The following is a 21,927-nucleotide window of genomic DNA, read 5'->3' as shown; positions in this document are numbered from 1 at the left end:
GGCAGTGGCTAGGGGAGCCGGTCCCGGGGACGCGCTACTGGGACCCAGAGCTGAATGTGATGGCAGGAGGAGCCCAAGCGAGACCTCCAGGCCCGGGTGCGACCCACTGAACACCGAGACTGCCCGGTTCCCCTGCCTGGCTTGCATCTGAGCGGAGGACCGGGCCTTAGGATGCCGGCGGCCCGAGTGCCCTTCCCGGACGAAGGTGAGGATCGCAGACTCCCTGGCGGGTGGGGGCAGCGGCTGGACCCACTTTCCTCACGAAATTCCACCCGATCCCCGGCGCGACAGTGAGCCAGGCGGGCGAGCGCACCACGACAGCATCGCCCCCTCCCACCAAGCCATCCATCCCGGTGACCGGGCCGCGACAGGGGGAGGGGGCGCTTGCCCTTCAACTATTGTACAATCGGAGCCTCTGAGCTCAGCTGCCTTCAATTAACCTGCATGAAGGAGAAGTGGCTTTTCTTAGGGAAGTCCCACCCGTCCTCTGACTTGGACAATTGGAAGGTTAGACACCCTCCCTGGACGAGGACCTGAGGACTCGAAGAGTGTGTGACTGTGGTCACTCTCCTGGTGAAATAATTTTTAAGTGATATTTGTCACAACATTTTTCATCTTTCTTTATATTTTTCAAGCAAGGGAATCGGGGCGAGAAGGCAGAGTCCCGGTGCAGTGATGAGGTTCCCACAGAAAACCAGAGCCCGAGGGCAGAGCCCGGAAAGGGGCTCAAGTCCTTCCCTGGCACGCAGGGCGCCCCGCTGGCTCTGCCACCCTTCACCGGTCTCCAAATGGTGCTCTCTAACCCTCTCTGTCTCTGTCTCTCTGTCTCTCCCTTCCTTTCTCTCTCTTTCTGGCGTCGGGCACTCCCAATGACATATTTCTTTGCGGTCTTTTTATATTTAGATGTAAAAGGAGGACTTGGAGTTAGAATTTTTTTTTTTCAAAAACATAATTTGTTTTGAGGATGAAGGAAGGATAGCAGCATGAACAGAAGACTCTTTGGGGAGATTATTTCAAAACGGAAAAGTCCACCCTGCACCCAGTCCCCATCCCCGCCCACCCCTCCACCCTTCGGCCCTCCACCCCCACCCCCCACCCGCAGCCCTGGGCTGCCAGGATCCCAGCTGGCAGGCGTCGTGTGTAATCCCGTGCTCATACTTCATCTTTTCCGTGTTCTTTTCTCCACTGGTGCAAACTGTGCAGGTATGATTGAGAAAGATGTGATTCTTAGAAAGGGTAAGGGCGGGATTAGCTTCTGCAGGGCTATGACTATAAGGATGACCATGCCCTTTCTGGGCTGGTGGTGGTACGGGTGTGTGCGCATGCGTGTGTGATTGTGTGTGTGTGTGTGTGTGTGTGTGTGTGTGTGTTGCTCAAGGAGTTGTGGAAGTACCTGGGTCTGTACAGTTTCTCACTTAATTGAGGCAGAGCTCCATGCCAGTACGAATAATTTTTGTGATCATAGAGGGCCCACATGTTGGTTTTCCCAGTCAGCAAATGTTTGCACTGGGCCAGCCTGCCAGTCCAGCAGCACTTGGTCACCTGACACAGGAGATTCTAAAATGCAACGCCAGCCCTAAGAGCCTCCCCTAAGATACAGACCCAGTGATTTCTCATCCAGGTTTCATCTTCGAAAATGCCTCCTTCCTCTTTATGTTTGTGATTTTCTTCACGTGCGTGGCTCCTCTAATGTTGTACCATGCGTGGACAGGAGAGACTCACGTTTCCCTGGAGAAGAAGCCTTACGTGTGGCCTAATAGCTTCATTTCTTCACACGCGGGGACTGGTTTTCCTTTATCTGGGAATTATAACGCACTCTTGGTTCCATGGCATCTCTTCTGTGTCCTAAAGATGATGCAGTATCTGCCGTGTATGCATATATATATTTGCATTATAAAAAACAATGAGAATCTGAGCACGTCACAATCTTGAGACATTGGGGGTTGCCGTCATGCCGAGCCCTGTTTTGTCTGCCAGGGCCGAGGGTGTGACTACTCAGGCGCTGGGCATCGTCAGGCGGCTGGCCGTGTGTGCGGGACCCGGCATGGGGCTGTGGCCTGCAGGAGCCCATCTCCTCATGTTTGGCTTTGGAATTCTTTTATCCATTTTGGAGTTATTTCATAGTACTCCTTTGCCATGTAGTTCCTGTTGAAGTAATTGATTGCCCTAAGAAATTTTTCCCATAAGATTTTGGAGACAATATAATATGCTGAGTAGAATCCTATCTAGTGTCCATTAATAATACATTTCAGTTGTTATTGTTGTTACAGCTATGGACATAAAGTCGCCTCTTTTGTTTTGTGTTGGGGTTGTTATTTTTGAGGAATGGGAGTTGTGTGTCTGTAAGAACCCAGGCATCAGGGTAGTCGGGTCAAATCCGTGACAAGATGGCTTGTTGGAGAATGTGGCACCCAGGGGCTCTGGTGCCTTACCAGCACAGTGAGCTGGAGCGGGGGTCCTGGTCAGAGGACGAGGCTATTTGGCCTTGGCGATGTCCCCACTCCATTTCCCTGGAGGCAGAGTTGTCCACATATTTCAGCAAAACCCCCATTCCAGGATTTTGCTAGCAGAGTAGTAGCGAGAGGTGATTTGGCTTGAAAGCCGTGCTGAGGACGCTTTTGTCCTCGTCGAGGTGAAGAGCATTTGGAGAGGCAGTCACCTCCACAGAAGCCTAATTAGCATGGTGTACTGGGCACAGGCATCCAGCCTAGTTTGGCCTTTCCGAGCTGTGTCCTTAAGGATGGGGACCCCCCCCAGCCTCATTTTCCTCCTGTACACAGTCAGGAGTCAGACGGGGGGGCACCAGAGCTGGTCCCCGCTAGGTCAAGTTTGATGTGTGGTCCACAGGCCATGGCTCTGAGCAAGAACACCGCTTTGGGAAAGAATGGGAGGGACCCCATTTCTTCAGCAGACGCTTCTTCTCTGCATAAGCCTTGAGCTGCCTCGAGGGGCTCTGTTCCACACACTCCCATTGGCCCATGACAACCTCGGGAGAAATGCAATCCTGTGCCCTTATTGAGAGCAAGCAGGGAAGAGAAAGTCTGAAAAGCTTGGTTGAGAAGCAAAGAAGGTGAGACTTCTCATATTAAAAGCAGTGGCCTTCCTGTGGAGTGAGCCCTCCAATGTGAAATCCTCGCCTGGTTCATGGATAACAGTGGTTTTCTCCCCAGAAGCTCCATTCCTGGCCTAGAGCAAAGTGCAAGCATGCAAAGCAGTGTGTGTGCGCACAGCCTCTGGCTGTGAACTATCCCCGAAAGCAGAGAGAGGTCGCCTAAGAAATCCAGAGGGAGGGAAATACTCATTAGCAAAGAATTTTGCTGGGACCGTGAAATGGCCAACACATTATTTCCTTTTGAAAAAGAAAAAGTCTGCTTTCCAAGAAATTTTGCTTGTTGGCAAATGCTTGGTGTTTGAATTCAGTTTAGAGAATGAACTAGTTGATTTCCCTGTGAGAAGGTGCCTTTTAGAAATACTGCATCCTGCATTCTAGAAATTTCTCTCTGTCTCATTGTGCTTTTCTGTTCGGCGTGAGAGAGAGAGACCCCAGACTTTGTGGAGATAGTTTCCTTTACTTTTTTCTTTTTCTTCTTTTTATAGTTTGTTTATTTTTCAAATTGACTGTGGAGAAAGTGAATCGCTAGCGTAGAAAGCACATCTGGAATCCATCAACCTGCGGTCCAGGGCTCTCCCCGCCCCTCCCTTCCCTGCGGATGGGCCTCCTTGGAATGGAGGGAAGGGGAAGGGGAGCTCCCTGGCTCAACAAGGTCTAACCTGGGGGGACACACTTCAGATCCACTTTCTAGAAGGTGCTTTATTCCTTCTCCATAAAAAGAAAAAGGGTTGGTTGGCCTGGCATGTGGAAGTCCTGGGTTTGATTCCTGGTCAGGGCACACAGGAGAAGCGCCCATCTGCTTCTCCACACTTCCCATCTCCTTTCTCTCTATCTCTCTCTCTTTCCCTCCTGCAGCCAAGGCTCCATTGAAGCAAAGTTGGCCCGGGCACTGAGGATGGCTCCATGGCCTCCACTTCAGGCGCTAGAATGGCTCCTTTTGCAACTGAGCAATGGCCCCACATGGGCAGAGCATCGCCCCCTGGTGGGCATGCCGGATAGATTCCAGTCGGGCGCATGTGGGAGTCTGTCTCTCTGCCTCCCTGCTTTTCACTTCAGAAAAATAAAAAAGGAAAAAAAAAAGATAAAAAGAAAAAGGGTTGGTGTTGAAACATCTAGAGGTGGATGGGAGGTCTCAGCTTATGAGGATGAAGTGAGATCCCTTAGGAACTGTCTCCGTTGAAATCTAAGGGGAGCACAGGCATGGGTGGTGCACTTCCTTCAGGTGAGATGCAGGCAGGGGAGGGGTCTGAGGGGGTCTGGGCTCTGGACTGAGCCAGGCCTGCTGGAGGACACGGCATTCCTGAATCTGAATCTGCTGGAAGACTACTGCCAGCGAGCCTGTGTATCTATTATATTGTACCCCAGTGCTGAGGGCACACGTGTCTCAGCATTGGGCTGTAGGGGTTCAGGTGGAATTCAAGCAGTGACCAAACTTGCACAGTGTCACTCCCCCCACCAGACACTAATCTTTTGAAATGAAACAAAATGTGAACATCTGTAATATGTAACTCTTGCCCTCTGGGGGACTTGTCCAACTCCACACAAACATTCGTGTGCAGGATGTTGGCCGAGTCTAATGGGTCTCCATGGGAACTCCCGCAATGGAGCCCAAACTAGGCACCAATACATGTGCTGGCGGGTCAGTGGTACCATGGACATACAGACATGTGCCCACACATACATGGAGGAGGGCATCCAGACCACTGGGAAACCACCTGTGTCCACAAACAATATGCGATACATCTGTCCAGTGGGCACAGCCATGTCCTGCACAGCTCCGTCTTCAGGAAGTCAGCCACAGGTTACAGAAGCCCAGACAGTGGTCCCATTTGGGAGTGGGCAGTGGCTAGAAGGGTCTCCAGGACATCTGAGGGCCCAGCCTCAGGGGTGTCAGGTTGGGGTCCCTCTCTGTGAAGTGAGACAGCAGCCCCTCACGAGATACCCTGACCAGGCGCAGCAAGTCTCACAATGCATATAAAGCCAGCCTGGCCTCCAGCCAACACTGGTGTCTAGGGATGGGTCCCATTCTAATGCTGATATTCCAAAGGACGTAGGCTTTTAACTTCCAAAGACTGCTGGATGCCTTCCAGTTATGCAAAATGTGGAGACTCACATTTTCAAAAATGTTCTGGAAAAAGAAAATATGCTCCTTGAGCCATGAATATTTAATTAAGGAAAATGATAAATCAAGCATTTATGGGAAAATATGTTCACCTTCAGAATGCAAGGCTTTGAGGGGGTCTCTGGCCCATCTTGGGCTGTTTTTATTGTGGTTATTTTATGGCTGGTTGTTAGTTTTTATTGTGTGCTTGGTATTTATTCGCTCTGCTCAACTTTATCAAAACCCTCCATACGAGCAGGGAAATGAAAATGACGTCAGCCCACAGAGCCCTTGGCCTGCTTGCCCTGTGCTGCTTACTCTCGGAGAAGTCCGGATGCAGCAGGTCTGCAGGGACTTGCTGCCCTTCTGTCTGGGCTTCGTGGGTCCATCAGAGGGGCCTCGGATGTCCAGGGGAAGCCATGAAGCACACAACATGGCGTGGGTTATCAGCAGGAGGTTGAGGCACAGAAGACTGGCTTTAGACGTACCATGGTCTCAAAAAATTTCTGGTACAGACATCCACAGCCCCTTCTTCCATGTGGGTGTGAGTCACGTGCAGTTCACACTACTCATCTGTTACCATTCTGACCTCCCTGGTGCTCACCATATATCATGATGCATCACGTTAACCATGTGTGCCATTATCAGTGTCTGGGACAGAAGCTCCCAATGGGGGAGTGGATGCTCAACAGACATTTTGAGGCAAACTGGAGGAGGTGAGGGACAGAGCAGGGGTCACCTGGACATACGAGCAGGCGGCCCTGTGTGGGGATGTATGAAAGGTCCTCAGGCCAGCTTTGGGGTATGGAGCCACTCTCAGGGCACTGCTTCTTATGGCTCTCAGAACTGTGCCTCTATCCCTTCCCTCGTGCTGAGCCTTTTCTAAGAACAGGACCACCTGTGGTATCATTGGTGTCCAGCAGAGTGGGGGGTGGAGTCCTCGCTCACCGTTCACAGATAAAGAATGCACAGAGGAACAGGAATAAGGCCCACACAACGGGCAGCATGCTCTGAGCTCCAGGTGTGGTGTGAGAACTGGACAAGGCACCTCGGACACAGGGCCCGGACACTGGGAGCCGCTGCTGTCGTTTCTGCTCTTGGAAACATTCCTTGCGATTTGTTTTAAGAAATGGAATGCCAAGAAAAGTCACCAAGAGCTGGGCCAGTTCTAGAAAATGTCACAGAGCAGATAGAATTTGGCTCGGGCTTAAAGGACTGACAAGATTTAAGTAAAAATGGGGGAGGGACAAGAAGAGAAGGGGGCTGGTGAGATAGCTGCCCACCAAGGTGGCCTGTCGCTGTCGCCGCTGGAAGAACCAGTGGACATCCGTTGTCCTTGATGGTCCTCAGGCCAAGTTGGGGGTGGGGAGTTCCGGGGTTGGGAGCACCCAGGCAGCTTTGCCTTGCACTCAGAGCAGCCAGGTGCCCCTGCGCCTGGGTGGGCAGCAGTCAGGGAGGCAGCCTCGGGGCTGATCAGCAATCGAGGAGGCTCAGTAACCCCTACCCCCCAGTCCTTCATTGTAATCCAGCCTCAGAACCTGCCTGCTGGTCCCTTATGAAGTTAGAAGAAGTTTCTGCCAGAGTTGGCATCCAAGCTGACCTCCCAGTCCTGCGTGGCCTCAGACAACTGTTGTAGGGGGACCAGGAAAAGGTCAGGGGCAGCTTGCGCAGAGCACAGGCATCAGCTCAGGTGCCAGGGCCCACAGGGTTTCCAAATCAAGTAGCACCCTGAAGCTCCTGGACCCTGGGAGAAATCCCCGCAGAGAAGCAGCGGGCCACCTCTGCCCAGCCTCAGAGGACAGGGCCCCAGACTAATGAACGGAGGGGAGGGTGTGACAGCATCCGCAAGGCCCTGGGACCAGCACCTGCGGTGCAGGAAAGCCAGTTACCATGGGCAGGGCCCTCCCCTGCAGAGCAGCTGCCCTAACTGACCCCTGGGTCCTTCCAGGGACTCGGGCCTGTCTGGCCTCCATTCATTCTGGGAATGATCTCAGTGGATACACGAGGCCTTCAGGTCACATCAACCTCCAAAATGCCAAGCCCCAAGTCACTGGAGAATGGTCCATTTGCCCTTGACTCCAATTTAGGGTTGTGACTTAAATGTCAAAAAGTACAAAAAAAAAAAAAGCACAAAAACAAAACCCAACAATCCACCTTTACTGATAGACACAGTGGGCTGTTGTAAATTAACCTCATTTGATCTTAGACATTTAGATATTTAACTAACTTAAATGTATTGAGTTCACTGCAAGCCCTTTCAACCTTGATAGTTGGTTTTGCTTCACCCTGGACATGACAGGAGGCAACAGAAAATGGGGTCAGTGTTCAGGGTCCAGTGGGAGAAGGGTTAAAATTCAGGGCTGTCCAGTGTGTGGCTCCTGGGCTCACACCTTTCTGTCTCCCTAGTGCCCCCAAGTTGGTTGTGTCTTTCAGTTCACATCCACTGATTTCGTTTGGGGGACTTAGACAGTCACAGCTGATACTCAGGTGAGGATTACCTGATAGCATTTCTACAGGGAAGTTGTTTGAGTCTGTGCATCATTGCTACAGAAGCAAGTGACTGACCAGGGCTCTGGACCTGAACTTCCCTCCTGAGACCGCAAACACCCAATCACTTCCTAAATCCTCCTGCATCACCAGGAACTCAGCCTGTAAGGACCCGCCATCCATGTACTTCAGCATTTCGGTGCCTTTCTCCAGCTTTGCTGCCGGCCTGGCTCCTTGGTGGTGTTCTCCTCTCATTGGGACCACTCCCCCTTCTTTTGCAGGAGTCCAATGGCAATGCCCCAGCAGAGGTCCGACCAGTTGGTGCTGAAGCCTGAGCCGCTCTTTTTTAGACATGGACGTTCCCTGGGCGCCCTCTAGTGGTTGTAGAGCAGACCAGCTGTGAATTTCTTGTGATGGCCAGGGTCCTAGCACCGCGCCCCAGCACCCCCTACCCTGGGAACGATACCCTGCACGAACATTACAACTACGTGGGCAAGCTGGCCAGCCGGCTGAGGGACGCCCCGGAGGGCAGCACCCTCACCACGGTGCTGTTCTTGGTCATCTGCAGCTTCATCGTCCTGGAGAACCTGATGGTTCTGATCGCCATCTGGAAAAACAACAAGTTTCACAACCGCATGTACTTCTTCATCGGCAATCTGGCGCTCTGCGACCTGCTGGCCGGCATCGCCTATAAGGTTAACATTCTGATGTCGGGCAAGAGGACGCTGAGCCTGTCTCCTACGGTCTGGTTCCTGCGGGAGGGCAGCATGTTTGTGGCCCTTGGGGCATCTACCTGTAGCTTGCTGGCCATTGCCATCGAACGGCACCTGACCATGATCAAAATGAGGCCCTATGATGCTAACAAGAAGCACCGAGTCTTCCTCCTGATCGGGATGTGCTGGCTCATCGCGTTCTCACTGGGCGCCTTGCCCATTCTGGGCTGGAACTGCCTACACAACCTGCCCGACTGCTCCACCATCCTGCCCCTCTACTCCAAGAAGTACATCGCATTCTGCATCAGCATCTTCACCGCCATCCTGCTGACCATCGTGGTCCTGTACGCACGCATCTACTGCCTGGTGAAGTCCAGCAGCCGCAGGGTGGCCAGCCCCCACAACTCGGAGCGCTCCATGGCCCTGCTGCGCACCGTGGTGATCGTGGTGAGCGTGTTCATCGCCTGCTGGTCCCCGCTCTTCATCCTCTTCCTCGTCGACGTAGCCTGCAAGGTGAAGGAGTGCGCCGTGCTTTTCAAGGCCAAATGGTTCATCGTGCTGGCGGTGCTCAACTCCGCCATGAACCCCGTCATCTACACTCTGGCCAGCAAAGAGATGCGCCGTGCCTTTTTCCGGCTGGTCTGCGGCTGTCTCGTCAGGGCCCAGGGTGCCCGTGCCTCGCCCATCCAGCTCGCCCTAGACCCGAGCAAGAGCAAATCCAGTGGCAGCAACAGCAGCCCCTCCCCTAAAAGCAAGGAGGACACGCCCCAGACAGTCACCTCCCCTTGCATAACCAACAAGAACAAAACCCTGCAGAATGGGGTCCTCTGCAAGTGAGTCTGGTCCCTAGCGGCAGGGGTCCTTATATCTCTGGGGGAGGGGCGGTGCCTGTCCTGGGGCTACGTGCTTATTTATTGCAGGTCTCGCCGGAGCTTTGCCAGAGCTGACACATTCAAGACACCTGCTCTGCCAACAGCCTCCTAGGATTGGCTGGCTCTGATGGCTGGGACTCAAAGACTTGCCAACGCATTTCAGTGTAGACAGCGTTCCTTGCCTGTTTCAAGCTGCAAAGCCTTCCAAACGTACCAAGCTGCTGATGTCATCGCCACCTTGCCTTGAATCCCACTGGCTGCTCTCAGGTATTTCTGGAGAGAGAAGCTTATGGACCTGGTTCCCAAGACATGGAGACATTGGGTAACTACATTACACTGACTGTTCCCAGCATGGAACAGTGTGTCTGTCACTTGTGTGCTGCGTTGCACAGGTGTTCTGCTTGCCTGCTATGGGCACATGCAGAACTGCAGACTTGGTGCAGTTAACAGATAACATGGCATATTCTGACCAGACCACCAGACCATCCGCTATAAGGCAATGGCTAGGAACAAGGTGGACATGCCAGGTAAAGTCTAGAATTGACCAGATTTCAGATCCTGAATGCCAAAATTCTCAAAGATCTCATCCAAGGCTGGTCCCGGATGTGTGGGTCTGACCCTGGACAGTCCTGAGACATGCCTGGGAGCCGGACAATCTGAAGGATCCTGGCAAGAGCAGCCTTGCTCTGTGGAGGCAGGGCCCCTGAAGGACCCCAGCATATCTTCTGTCATGTGTTCCTACACAGTTTTGATGACATCCAAAACCTAATTTAGCCATGTTACAGGATTATACACAGGTTTCCCCAAATCACAGGAAAGTCAACCAAGGCCTTTCAGGAACCTATGTCCCAAACCACCTCAGAAGTGGACCAACTCTGGAGAAACAAGGACAGAGTCCTGGACCGTTTCACCTTTCCAGGTTTTCAAAAGCAGCCATCTGTTTAATGGAAGATTTCTATTGAATTAGGACAGGTTTACAGGACACCACTTCGACCCTGTGTTAAGTTCACTTCTATATCAGAAAAGCACCTAGCCAGTAACCCCCATGTGGTCGCAGCAGAGGAGCGGGGGCCAGCAGCAGCCTCACAACTTCCGGAAAGCTGACCCCCACAGTCCCCATTAGAGCAGTTTAGTTGCCAGGAGAGGAAATGTGACCTGGTGGTGGGCGCCTTCTTCAAAGAAACATAATCTTATTGTGATCTTACTTTTTGATGTAGGTGGCTCCTACACCACTGTTTACTTTATAAAGGAACCACATGGAGGCATTTTGGGGCATGCCCTTCCCCGTGGAGTCCGGAGTCCATGAGAAGTGAGAACGTAAACTGATGACAAGACACCCACGTCTGTGGTACTCTCTTAAGCCCATGGTTGATGGCTCGAGTTCTTTGTAAAAAAACAAAAACAAAGCAAACAAACCTGCAAAAGGCTGCTTTTGGGGAAATCTCACAGGAGAACAGTCTGGTGTTTTGGGGTTCAGTGAGCGTGTCACCACCATAAGGGACTGAAGAAGTCTTATCACATTAACTCTTCTGAAGAGAAATAGACTCCTGTTTCATCTGAGGCAAGTTGTTCTTATTGAGGGACATTTCCGTGGGCCCTGGGCGATGACCATGTACTGACCAAAGACTCTCCACATTTTTATTACTAATGAGATAAATCCTGTTTGTAAGGAGATGTTCGTCGGTGGTATTTTTTTTTAATTTTTTTGTGGTTGTTGTTACCTTCTTTACATCACTGAAAAGGAACTTATTCTCTTACCAAATAACGAGAAATTCCAGGACATTTCTAGAAAAGTTAAGCATTAAGCAGGTTAAGAACAAAATGCATCATCAGAGAGCCCACAGGTCAAGCATGGCATTTTCCTGAGGTTGAGACAGGAGACTTTAGAACTTTCTGTCACAGCTCTGAGTCACTCTGGGGCCCGTATCTCTGGTGCCAACATTAATATAGCACTTTGCACCATTGCCACAACTTTACTGTGACATGACATAACACTTTCAAGCAGCCTGAATGAAAAATACTGAAAAAGAAAAAAGATTGCATTCATTTGATATGTGCAAAGCATAGTTAACTTGAACACCCATGTGTATGTTTCTAACCAGCTAGCTGGAGCTCATTTAGAGGTTCGGTGTTTCAAAGCAACACAGTACCTTCCCATTAGATCTCATTCAGTTAATAACCTTTGTTATGTCCCATGTATGTTTGTTTAAAAAATAAAACAGAAAGCTTTTGTATAAACCGTTGTTGGAGTCCATGTGGGGGTCGTCCACAGCGGGGGCCGCCCTGGTGTCGTGCAAGATGGCAGGCTGGCCCCTCACCTGGCACCACTGTCCCCTCAGGCATGGAACCGCTCTTACCACCCGATCACCCTTCTGCCCTGTACCCCCTCACTGGTGTGTCTTGTGTTCAGCGAAGCTGGCTGGTGTGGGGCTCCCTCACCAATCCTGACGGACAGGTCAGACTGTTTTGAAGATGGTCGGTAGACTGTCCTTTGGCAGGGAGGAGATGGTGACGGCCACAGCAGTCAAGGTAGGGCCAAGAGGTGGGATATTTAATCCTGCTCCCTTTGCTGGAGAGAAGAGGTCAGAACAGGCCCATCCCCCAGCTTTCTCATTTACAGATGGTAAGTTTTAGAGAGAGAGAAAGAGTGTGTGTGTGTGTGTGTGTGTGCGCGCGCGCGCGTGTGCACGCATGCTTGCATGTGCATGCCTTGTGTTCTACAGAGAAAGAGGCCAGAGTTTGGCATGATTAGTATGGTGGTGACAGTCATGATGAGAACACCTGCTTTCTGGAGAAAGGTTCCAAACACCCTCCTCTCTTTTGAGGCAACACAAGATCCACCATCCAAACGAGAGACTCTTCACAATATACTTTATTGCCCACAGAGCTACAGTGACAGTCATTTCAACAACGGACGACACAGAAAACAGCTGTTACCTCAACCCTTGACCCATGTTATCCTGCGCTGACAAGGAGCTTTTCACAGAAATGTGACAAGGCATATTTTATAGAAAACTTCTGATTAAGTTACCAAACCCATGCATTTAAATTGTCTCTAGAAGTGCAAAACCTCAACCCGATGTTTTCGTGTTTAAGTGAAATATCAAAGGGCTCGCTACATGGTCAGGAATGCACACACTACGATCCCAGAAATGAAGGCACGTTTTCTGATAACCCATAACTGCGGCATTGCCTGCGTGGGCGACAGCCTCCCTCCTGAGCCACAAGGATGGCACTTGGGGATGCCAGGCTGCCCCTCTGCTTGGCTCCCCCGTGGCACAGGGATGTGCCAGGTGGCTGGCAGGGTGTGCAGCTGGGAACCACGTCATTTCCCAAAGGAGTACAGTGGCTTCTCGGAAGGCGAGGAGGAAATGTAAGCCAATTTTCTTCCCCGCTGTGTTGCCAAATCTCCCGAATGTTGGCCAGATAACTTCAGTGTTAATCATAGAGCAGGGAGTAGAAAACTTGAAATCAGTTTAGAATTCCCACTCCTCGGGGGTTTCCAAAGTCCCATTCCATTACAAATATCGAAGTAGAAAGTGGTGAATTGGTGATAAACCCAGACAGGGAATTATAGTAATTCTTTTTTTTGTTTGTTTGTTTCACAAAAGTTCATGGAAAACCAAACACAAAATCTTCAAACAATATTTATCAATGCGTATCATGTGTCAACCAAATGCTTTCTTAGAAAAGTAATAAATATTATTACATGTTAAATTTATACGGCATTCTCTCCTAATCCTTGGATTTAAAGACCAAATGTTGAGTTCTTAAGTCTGAAGAGAAAAAACATTCACATACCTAATTTTACAATATTTATTTTAAAACAAGTTATATTCAAAAGTCAAGTGAACAGAGCATATTCCACTTGCCATCAATGAACGCATAGTTGTTACAAGGTAATTCAGTTTTAAGAGTGGGTTTTCCCATTAATGTTTGCTTTGTTGATTGTCGCTTGACTCAGTGGTTAGAACCGCTAGTCACGGAGACAAGTCCCAAATGAGTGTGATTGTATCACCTCACCTCTTAGGACCACAGCGCCCGCCCATGGGCAAGTTTTTCTACCTACAGCATTTCAGGGTGATACAGCAAAATAGAGACTTAAACTCTGAGATTTTTGTTTCCCATGTGAGAGGGGCTCTTCCACCCCCAGGAGGGAGCCCTGTATTTCAGGGCTTAAGGGGCTTGTTTATATGGGGCCCCTGTGAATGCAGGAAGGAAGAGTAGTGACAGGAGCAGCCTCACCACCCGTTCTGGCCCCTCTGCTGACACCAGCCACTGTGCCTGCGAGGGTGTCCTGCCTGCCTTGGACCTTCGTGCCTGTCTGTCTGCAAGAATCTACCCTTCAGTTCACAAAGCCTTCCAACTCCCCAGACCCACCCAGGAGCGCTGGTCTCCACAGCCCTACTGAACTTGACCACAACACCGCCAGGCTTGTCACACCAGCACCCGGTGAGGACTTCCCACAGGGTTACACTCGCGGGCAGGCAGAACCCCCGTGGTGCACTTCTCTGTCCCAGGAACCCAGCATTGTGCCTGCGCATGTGAACAAGTGTGCACACAAGACCTAGGGAAGGCTGGTCAGCTGCACTGACGGTGGTGCCACACACACAGCCACTGGGGGGGACACACTCGTCTTCCCCCCCCCAGGCCACACTGTGACGGGGACAGCCTCTACCACACCTGGCCGTTCTCATCCTTCCTTACTGGCCTCCATGGCACTGCACACTGTAGCTGAAGACAGGACGTAGTCTGGGGTTGATTAGTATACCGCCTTTTTTCCTTATCCTCCTACGCCCTCCGTCCTCTCTTCTTCACCTTTCCCGGCTACGTCCCTCTGTCACGTCCCACAGTGACCTGCCTCCTGTCTTGTTCCTGCAGCATCCAGGGGCCTCCTCAGATGTCTGTGGGTGCCAGCACACGTCAGTCCCCAAACACTTAACAACATTTCTTTAACTTTCTAGTTGTCCTCATCCGCCAAAATATCAAATTCCAGGGAGGAGCCCTAAGGTGCACGTTGCACAGCCAGCTCTCATGTGTACACGGCAGAGTTGCACCCTCGTAAGCAGTGCAGGTGTGTATGCGTGTGTGCACACACAGAGACAGATTCTCAGCCATAGCATCAGTGCAGGTCCACGGATGTGCAGGTACACACATGCGACTGACACTCACAAGTTCTCCTAGGAAGTTGCCATTTTTCTGGGGGTTATAAAATGTGCCACTTTTAGAACTGTGCATTATGTTGCTTGAAAACTTATGAATATATATGAACCCCATTGTAAATGAGCTGTGGCTGGCTGATGGCGTTTTATCTTTCAGTAATGGTTGCGTGGAGTTGTAAATGTTTATTAACCTTCCACTGTTAAACTCCCAGCATGCACCCGGGGACCTACGATATGAAGTAGCATGGAAATATATACAGTCATCGAGGGGGAAAGCCATCAGTATGGGACAGATAAGGACTGGCAACGCACACCTGGTGGTGGTTCTCAAAGTTTAGACTGCCCACCAGCATCACGCACCATTTATTAGAAATGCAAATTCTCAGATGCCATACAGACCTACTGAGTCAGGAACTCATGGTGGGGGCGGGCAGCAGTGTTCCACTTCAAGTCTGCTTGGCAGGAAGGCCTGTCTCTGTGTCAGAGGACATACGCTAGAGGGGTGCATAATGCCGGCCAGGGCAGCCTCACAGTGGTGCTGGGCTGGGTGAGTGTGTGCCCGGCTCCTTCCTGCCCTGTGGGTCAGCTCTGGGCTGTGTCCAGCCCTGTCTCCCACAGTCCCCAGTGCACCCTGGTGATCAGCTCAATGGAGTTTTCATCAGCTTCCCTCCTCTCCCCACCCCTTGGTCATCACCCAGAGGAACCATGTAAGGTAGAACCTCTCTCAGGGGCTGCTTCTGAAGCCCCCAGAGTACACAGGAACTTGGAACATTTCCTGGTCTTCCGTGTGAATGACACGTGCCCTTACATGCTTTGGACAAAAAGATGGATAAAATGAAAACCCAAGGAAGGAAGGACCACTTGCCATTTCCACTGGGGCGAGCTTGTCACACGAGCCCTAAAGGGCCCTAACAAGTCCTGCACTCTGTCCTAGATCCAGCCGGCGACCCCCTTTCCTCACTGAAAAACGACCCCTCCAGCTGCAGGAAGCCGTGACGCGCCTTGGCTCACGGTCCTCTCGCAGGCGGCGGTGGTCCTGGGACTGCAGCGTGTCCTAGTAAAGCCATTCCCCCTCTTGTTTCTCAGGACCAATTGTGTAAGTTTCATTACACAACCAGAGTACATTTCTGGAACCCAAGGCCAAGATGTGTCTGTGTCTTACCATTACCTACGTGCGATCTTTGCACAGTCGTCCTTCCTGTTGCCCACCAGAGTGGTCACCACTCACAGAATGGCATGTGTGGCATCTGCACAGACTCAGACAGAGAGAGAAATGATGCTCACTTTCACAAGAAGCATCTGAGGAAACCACTGTCCTTCATGCTTGCACATAGTCAACACCCTGCAATCCTTACACGGGGACTGCACAGGCCTGCAGTGCAGGGGGCGAGACACAGTTCAGAGCAACGTGGCCCCGTGTGTGGGGGCTGAGGCTGGGTGGAGGTGGCCCTGCTGTGGGCACTGCCCAGGAGCCTATGATCCGGAGGAGCATGACTGGCCCTCACGTGGTGACTGGTTCAGGGAAGTGAGTTCTAAAGCATTACTCACATAAAGGAGCCACCTGGGAGTCTGACTCTGCCTGAAGGGAAAGCTCCATGTTAGAAATGGCAGGCCTACTGTCTGCAGGGCCCCAGAACAGGCACGGAGACAGAAAACATGTCATGAGTGTCCGAAGCCTGGAGGCCCTTTGGGAGTGCTCTGTCCACTCCCCCCTCCCCCAACAGGCCTGCCCTGCCTTCCACAGGCATTTTCCTCCACACATGGCCTGTCAGTATGTGTCCTCAGAAATTACTGGTGGTGACCTCACCAGGAAACCCTCCAGACACCATATGTGTCCCAGTGGGGTCTTTGTCCATTGACCCCAGCTCCGAGAAAGCCATAAATAGAACTGTTGTTCACATGAACCACGAGTCAAAGCTGAGTGTGAACCAGTCCTTTGGCCTCTCAGTTTAAAAAAAGGCTGGAAGTGGTCATTTAAGCCCAGGGTGTAGACTGGGACTGTCCCGATGCCTCATTCATCAGACTGCCCCGAGCCATCAGGGTCTCCTTGTAGTCAAGCCTCAGAACTGATGTAAATCAGAGATGAGCAGCCCACAGGAGGCCCCTCAGGCTCTCAGCAGGACCAGAATGCCGTCTAAGCACAGCCAATGCACATAGGACCATTTGGGTGGGGGAGGAGGTGGGCAGGAGGGCCAGGGCACTGCACAAGCCAGGATGTTGTAGGACTGCTGGCTCACCTTGCACTCTCAGCAGACACAGAGGCCCGGGTCAAGGGCTGGTGGCCCATGAGACGGGCAGCAGGCCTGGAGCATCCATGGGCCCGGGTGGGTCTGCATGGCCATGGAGTATGTGCCCTGGATGTCAGGGATACTGGAGTGCATGCCTGGTGCTGCTCTGCCTGCCTCTGCCCAGGCAGGGACACAGCTGGGGAAACTGCTGGAGGCAGGACCCAACCTGGACAGGGTGGAGGCCTCATCTCCTCTGCCTGCAAAGCGTGAGCTCCCAGCTCAGCAGAGCCAAGGAGACGGGGATGAGCAGGACAGCTCTGCTGCCCGCCTACCACGCAGCCTGGAACACATTGTAGCCTCCGTTTCCCTGGCTGTAAACGAGGCTCCCAGTCACACCATCACATGTGCCTGAAGGAGGAGGCGGGCTCCGCATGAGCTCTAACACATTCTGCAAACGGAGAGAGCATGACGGGGAAGCATTGCCGTCCGTGTGTCCCAGTGTCCAAGGTCCACTCCCTGGTGGCCCAATTCCTTTGTAAGCAATATTATAGTCTAAGCTTTAAAGTGAATATTTTGAATCCGCATTGAAACAAAATTGGATCCCCCAATACTTTTAATTGTCTAAATTGATTCTCATGCAAAAATAAAAAATCATATATAAATGTATATATTGCTGACCACTGAGACAAACACTAACCTCGGAGCAGAGAGCCCTTTGCACTGCAGGTCCCTGGGGACAAGCAGAACAGGCCAGGTGACCAGGTGCTAACGGCTCCTGACTCTTGCTTCCTGCCTGCTCCCGCCCTGTCATGTTAGCGTTTTGGCCTTGCATGCAGGGCATGCAAGATGATAGAAAGAAAAGCCACTTTGTCTGTTTTTATGTGTGTGCACACCACACACAGAGAAGGCTCAAGCTCCCTCACAGAAGTCGGACATCTGTTTGCGTCCACAGGGCTGCAGGCCCCGGGAGAGGCGTACAGGGTGATTCTTGTCACCACGCCAAAGCCTGCGTGAGCAGGAGGCAGGGCCAGCTGCTGCCCTGCACCCCCACTCAGCCCCCACTGCTTCTAGGTAACCTGGAGCCAGGCGCCCGCGCTCACCTGAAATCAGACCATTCCGGAAGGCAGCACAGAATGGCCTAGACGAGTTCCAATCCACTGCAGAACATTCTAGATGACTGAAGCCGCTGTCAGCTTGGATTCCCTGGGCCTTCAGAGAATTTAAACTTCAGAGAAGGCCACACATGAAGCCTCTGACCTGCTCCAACCCATCTCTGCCCGTCAGTTATAGCCCACCCACCATCCCAGCCACAAACCCCCATAAGTAGAAATGGGGTTCGCACACCTAGGAATGCTGCAGAATTAGGGGAAACCTATCCGTCATTACTGTTCAGCTCTGTGACATGTGGCGGGGGGAGCGTCACTGTGTCCCGGGGGTCAAGGAGGAGGCAGTGGGCCTGTCGTGGGGGGTCACAGGGACAAGGCCAGCGCTGCAGCAGCGCTAAGAAGATACCCCACACAAATAAATCTCGCTATCTTTTAAAAGACACCCTGGACTCTCATCCCAGATACATTGTCAAGGTCATAGACAAGGTCAAGTTCCCAACACCCAAAGATCAGCAAGAATTTTTCTCTCCAAGGAAGGAGCCAGCACTCAGCGCTGCATGGGGAGCCTGGCGTACAGACCGCTTGTGGTGCTACCTGCCCGTTGCTCCCAGGGCACAGCCTCAGATGATTCTCAGAAGCATGGGCTCGCCAGCCTGGGCCCAGAGGAGCTGCTGATGCCCGGTCTCCAAGACAAAACCCAGGCACATGTGCTCACACTGGCTTGGGCATAGGCGCTCACTCTCGCTTTTCTCTCCCTGGATGAACGCATGGGGAGGGGGCAGTTTTGCCGGCAGCAACCAGAGCAGCCTGGAATCAGCCGGTCAGCCAGAGAGACATGCAAACCATGGCTGTGCCCAGCGACCCCTGCACACGTATTCATCTTGCCTTCACACAGGTGAGAACAAGGGAAGCACTGGCCAAGCAAGACCTTCATTGGTGGGGCTTATTTTGTGCCAGATTTGGCAACAAAACACATCCCAAGCACCCCTGGGCCACCAAGGTCATGGGAGACAGCACTCTTGTGCTCAGCATAACCCAAAACAGCTGAAGGGACGTCGGCTCCTTGGTGCGGTGCCAGGAGACCTCTGGTGCTGGACACCTGGTGCACACAGGTGCTGTGCAGACAGCCCAGGGGGGGCGTCTGGAGGAGGAGGGACAGCCATCAGCACCGCCGTGTCACCCTGCTCTACATGCAGACCTACGCCTCTTTGGGTGGCAGGCACCTGGACTGATTCTGTTGTAACCCTGTGCCAGTCACTGAAGCCCCCGCTTGCTCCGACTCCCCATATTGTGCTTATTAGGTAAACATCAGGTGACGCTTTCCCCAGTGCACTATCCTAGTAGAACGGGTCAGCTGAATTAAATTTCTGCCCAGACAACTACAGTCAAACTTCTTCAGCAAAAACATACAGCACAGAACATTAGTCTCACCCCTTTCTTAGTCTTAAAAAATAGAACTATTGAGGGATCGTCTGTACAGGATGTATAGGTATGTACACCTTTGCTATGCACATGAGAAATCCGAGCGAGTTTGTGAAAACCTCTCTCTATTTACTCTCTCCTCCTGGGGATTTGGAACAAGGCGCTGAGCCTGCGGGCCGCTGCCCGCGTTCCTGGGGCCTGAGATCCATCCGCCGGGAAGAATCGAGTCCTCCTGACCTTGGTGCGGTGTCAAGACAGGGCGGCTGGCCGGTCACGGGTTTCTCTCCACTGGCTGCTGGAGGCAGAGCTCGCTCCCAGCAGAGACGATGGGGATGCTGTTTTCCAGGTGGTGGTTGATGAGGTGGCTGATGCTGTCGAAGACCCTGTCTTTTGTCCGGACCTGGGAGGACACGAAAGGAAAGTCAGCGTTGCTCACCGGCAGAAGTAAAAGGACACATGCCTTGCTTGATGTCAGCCACACCGTTTGAATGGGGGGGTCAGTTCCTGGGGGGCTGGGGGCTCCCCATGTTCTCAAAGCTGGTGTCTGTTAAGTCCCTGGTGACTGTCGCTGGCCAGTCAATTCAGGCTGCTTACCTGTCCAGCCTTCCAGGGCTGAATCACGGGCTCCCCCACCTTCAGCACCCAAGTGCCATAGTGAGCTCTCCTGTCCCACACCAGCCTTCTGTCCCCTGCTCTCCTCCTGCCCTCACAAGACCCATTACAGAAACTGCTATCTAGCCATCCTGCATCACTTACTGAGGTCTGCAGACTCCCATGCTCCTCCTACCTGCAGGCCTCTGCCTGGTCCCTGGGGGCCAACCCCACACACTAGGCCGGCACACTCTGAGTGCAGACCATACCTGAAGAAGGCAATATGAGGCCTGGTCAAGAGCAGTCTCCCAGCATGCTCTTGACACAGCCGCTGGGTCCTGCTTCTGAGAGGGAGTTGGAAGTGGGGCAAGGAGCAGGTGCCTGGCTATACCCACTCACCCTCCAGGCTGTTAGAGGGCCCTCAGGCTGGTTCTCGGATGCCTGGGTACCCTGACCTCTATCTCCTTCCTCAGCAACTCCAAGGGCATGTCTATTCTCTTACTGACCTACTTGTCCTAATAGTCTCCTTTCCCCAAGTACTTAATTTCACCCCTTTCCCTAAGGTAGCCACCCTGGCCTCCCCTCCCCACCCCCCCAGCTCCATCATCTCACCAAGGGGTCATTGCTCTCCGGCCCTCCAGCCCCCGATCTTACTTCTACTCCAAACCTCTGCTCTAGGTGTGCATATCTAAAACTTCTTCCCAGGCCATTTGCTCTGTGCTCTGCCAATTAGCAGCCAAAGGCAATAGCAGAAACTTTGAAGTGAGGAGGTTTTCTTTTCCTGGGATCCAATTCCAGGTGGCCCTGCCCGACCCATCTCTGTAAACACCAGAGCCGAGGAGACGTCTCAGGTCACAAGGTCCCCTGGCTCTTCAGCATTATGCCTCCATGATGGTGTAATATCATGGACACATTCAGAAAGGAAACTTTTTGTAGGAGTTTCTGGCATCTTCCCATTGAGGTTGTTTAATCCTCCTTCCCAGCCTAAAATGCCCATGCGAGTGACATGGGCAAGCCCCTTCCTTGGCAGCTAGGGGCACCCAGGAGCTCAGCCTGAGCCAGGTCCTGCCAGCAGGCTAAAATGCCCACGTGAGGACATGGGCAAGCCCCTTCCTTGGCAGCTAGAGGCACCCAGGAGCTCAGCCTGAGCCAGGTCCTGCCAGCAGGCTAAAATGCCCACATGAGTGACATGGGCAAGCCCCTTCCCTGGCAGCTAGGGGCACCCAGGAGCTCAGCCTGAGCCAGGTCCTGCCAGCCGGCTACCTCGACATTGACTTCTCACTCCCACTTCTAATGATTCACACTCACGTAAGTCTGAGGCAGTAGGAGTAGATTACAGAGGGTTTATCACAAGAACAATCTGGGACAGTGGTCTCAACTGCAGCTCACGTCAAAGACAGTTGAGGAGCTTTAGTAACCCCACACCCTGACCTGCCCCGTCAGACACTTGAGGTGGGGCTCAGCCTATGATGTGTTTTACACTACACCCATGACCTCAGCATGCCAACCACGCAGAAGACTACCCGGTCAGTGTCTTTGGAGTATATGGGCTGGCTAACATAACATACATGTAAACAAAGGCACACAAAGAAGTAACTCATGAATTTACTGGCTAAGGAAACAGGCCAGTTTATTCCATTCCCATAAATATTCACTGAACCCCAGGTCTGGCTCCTGCCCAGAGACCTTGCTGTCCACAGAGGACCCAGCTTTCATGGGGTCAGAAATGTCATTCATTGATTCCAAACACTCAGTACCCCAGACAAACCTAGAACACAGTTCTCTGGACACTGGGGAGGATTCTGCTGCAGCTATGATACATGGAGTGTTACCCAGACACCTGTGTGAGGCTCTGCACAGCAAAAAGGAAACAGACATGAAAATAAAAGGCTGATCTGGCCAGGCTAGTGGAGACTAGACTAAAATATGCAAGTGTTGGAAAAGAAGAAAGATCTGAAATCAATAATCTAAGCTTCTATCTTGGGAAACTAAAAAAGAAAAAAAAATGGAGTAAATTATGTCCAAAGTAAATAGAGGAAATAAAGAATAAAAGTTAAAGCAGAAATCAGTGAAATCAAAATGAGAAATCAGGCCCTGGCCGGTTGGCTCAGCGGTAGAGCGTCGGCCTGGCGT

The 21,927-nt window shown here is 52.0% G+C and overlaps 2 protein-coding genes across 3 annotated transcripts in view; one reads left to right on the top strand and one right to left on the bottom strand.

Annotated features, from left to right (window-relative positions):
• S1PR3 (sphingosine-1-phosphate receptor 3) lies at positions 1-10,959 on the top strand. The gene is made up of 2 exons (XM_066368454.1): positions 1-205; positions 7,982-10,959. The coding sequence occupies exon 2, from the start codon at positions 8,114-8,116 to the stop codon at positions 9,248-9,250; it is 1,137 nt and encodes a 378-aa protein (XP_066224551.1). The 5' UTR covers positions 1-205; positions 7,982-8,113; the 3' UTR covers positions 9,251-10,959.
• Positions 10,960-12,139: 1,180 nt separating this feature from the next.
• The window catches only part of SHC3 (SHC adaptor protein 3), a 138,658-nt gene continuing 128,870 nt past the window's right edge, over positions 12,140-21,927 (bottom strand). For both annotated transcript variants that reach the window (XM_066368451.1, XM_066368452.1), the window contains exon 12: positions 12,140-19,603. In XM_066368451.1, the coding sequence (XP_066224548.1) occupies positions 19,475-19,603 (129 nt within the window). In that variant the 3' untranslated portion in view covers positions 12,140-19,474. The remainder of the gene's footprint in view (positions 19,604-21,927) is intronic.

The sequence above is a fragment of the Saccopteryx leptura genome, chromosome 2, assembly GCF_036850995.1.
Source record: "Saccopteryx leptura isolate mSacLep1 chromosome 2, mSacLep1_pri_phased_curated, whole genome shotgun sequence".
In the NCBI taxonomy this organism is placed as follows: Eukaryota; Metazoa; Chordata; class Mammalia; order Chiroptera; family Emballonuridae; genus Saccopteryx; species Saccopteryx leptura.
This window is presented reverse-complemented; position numbering and strand designations above follow the sequence as displayed.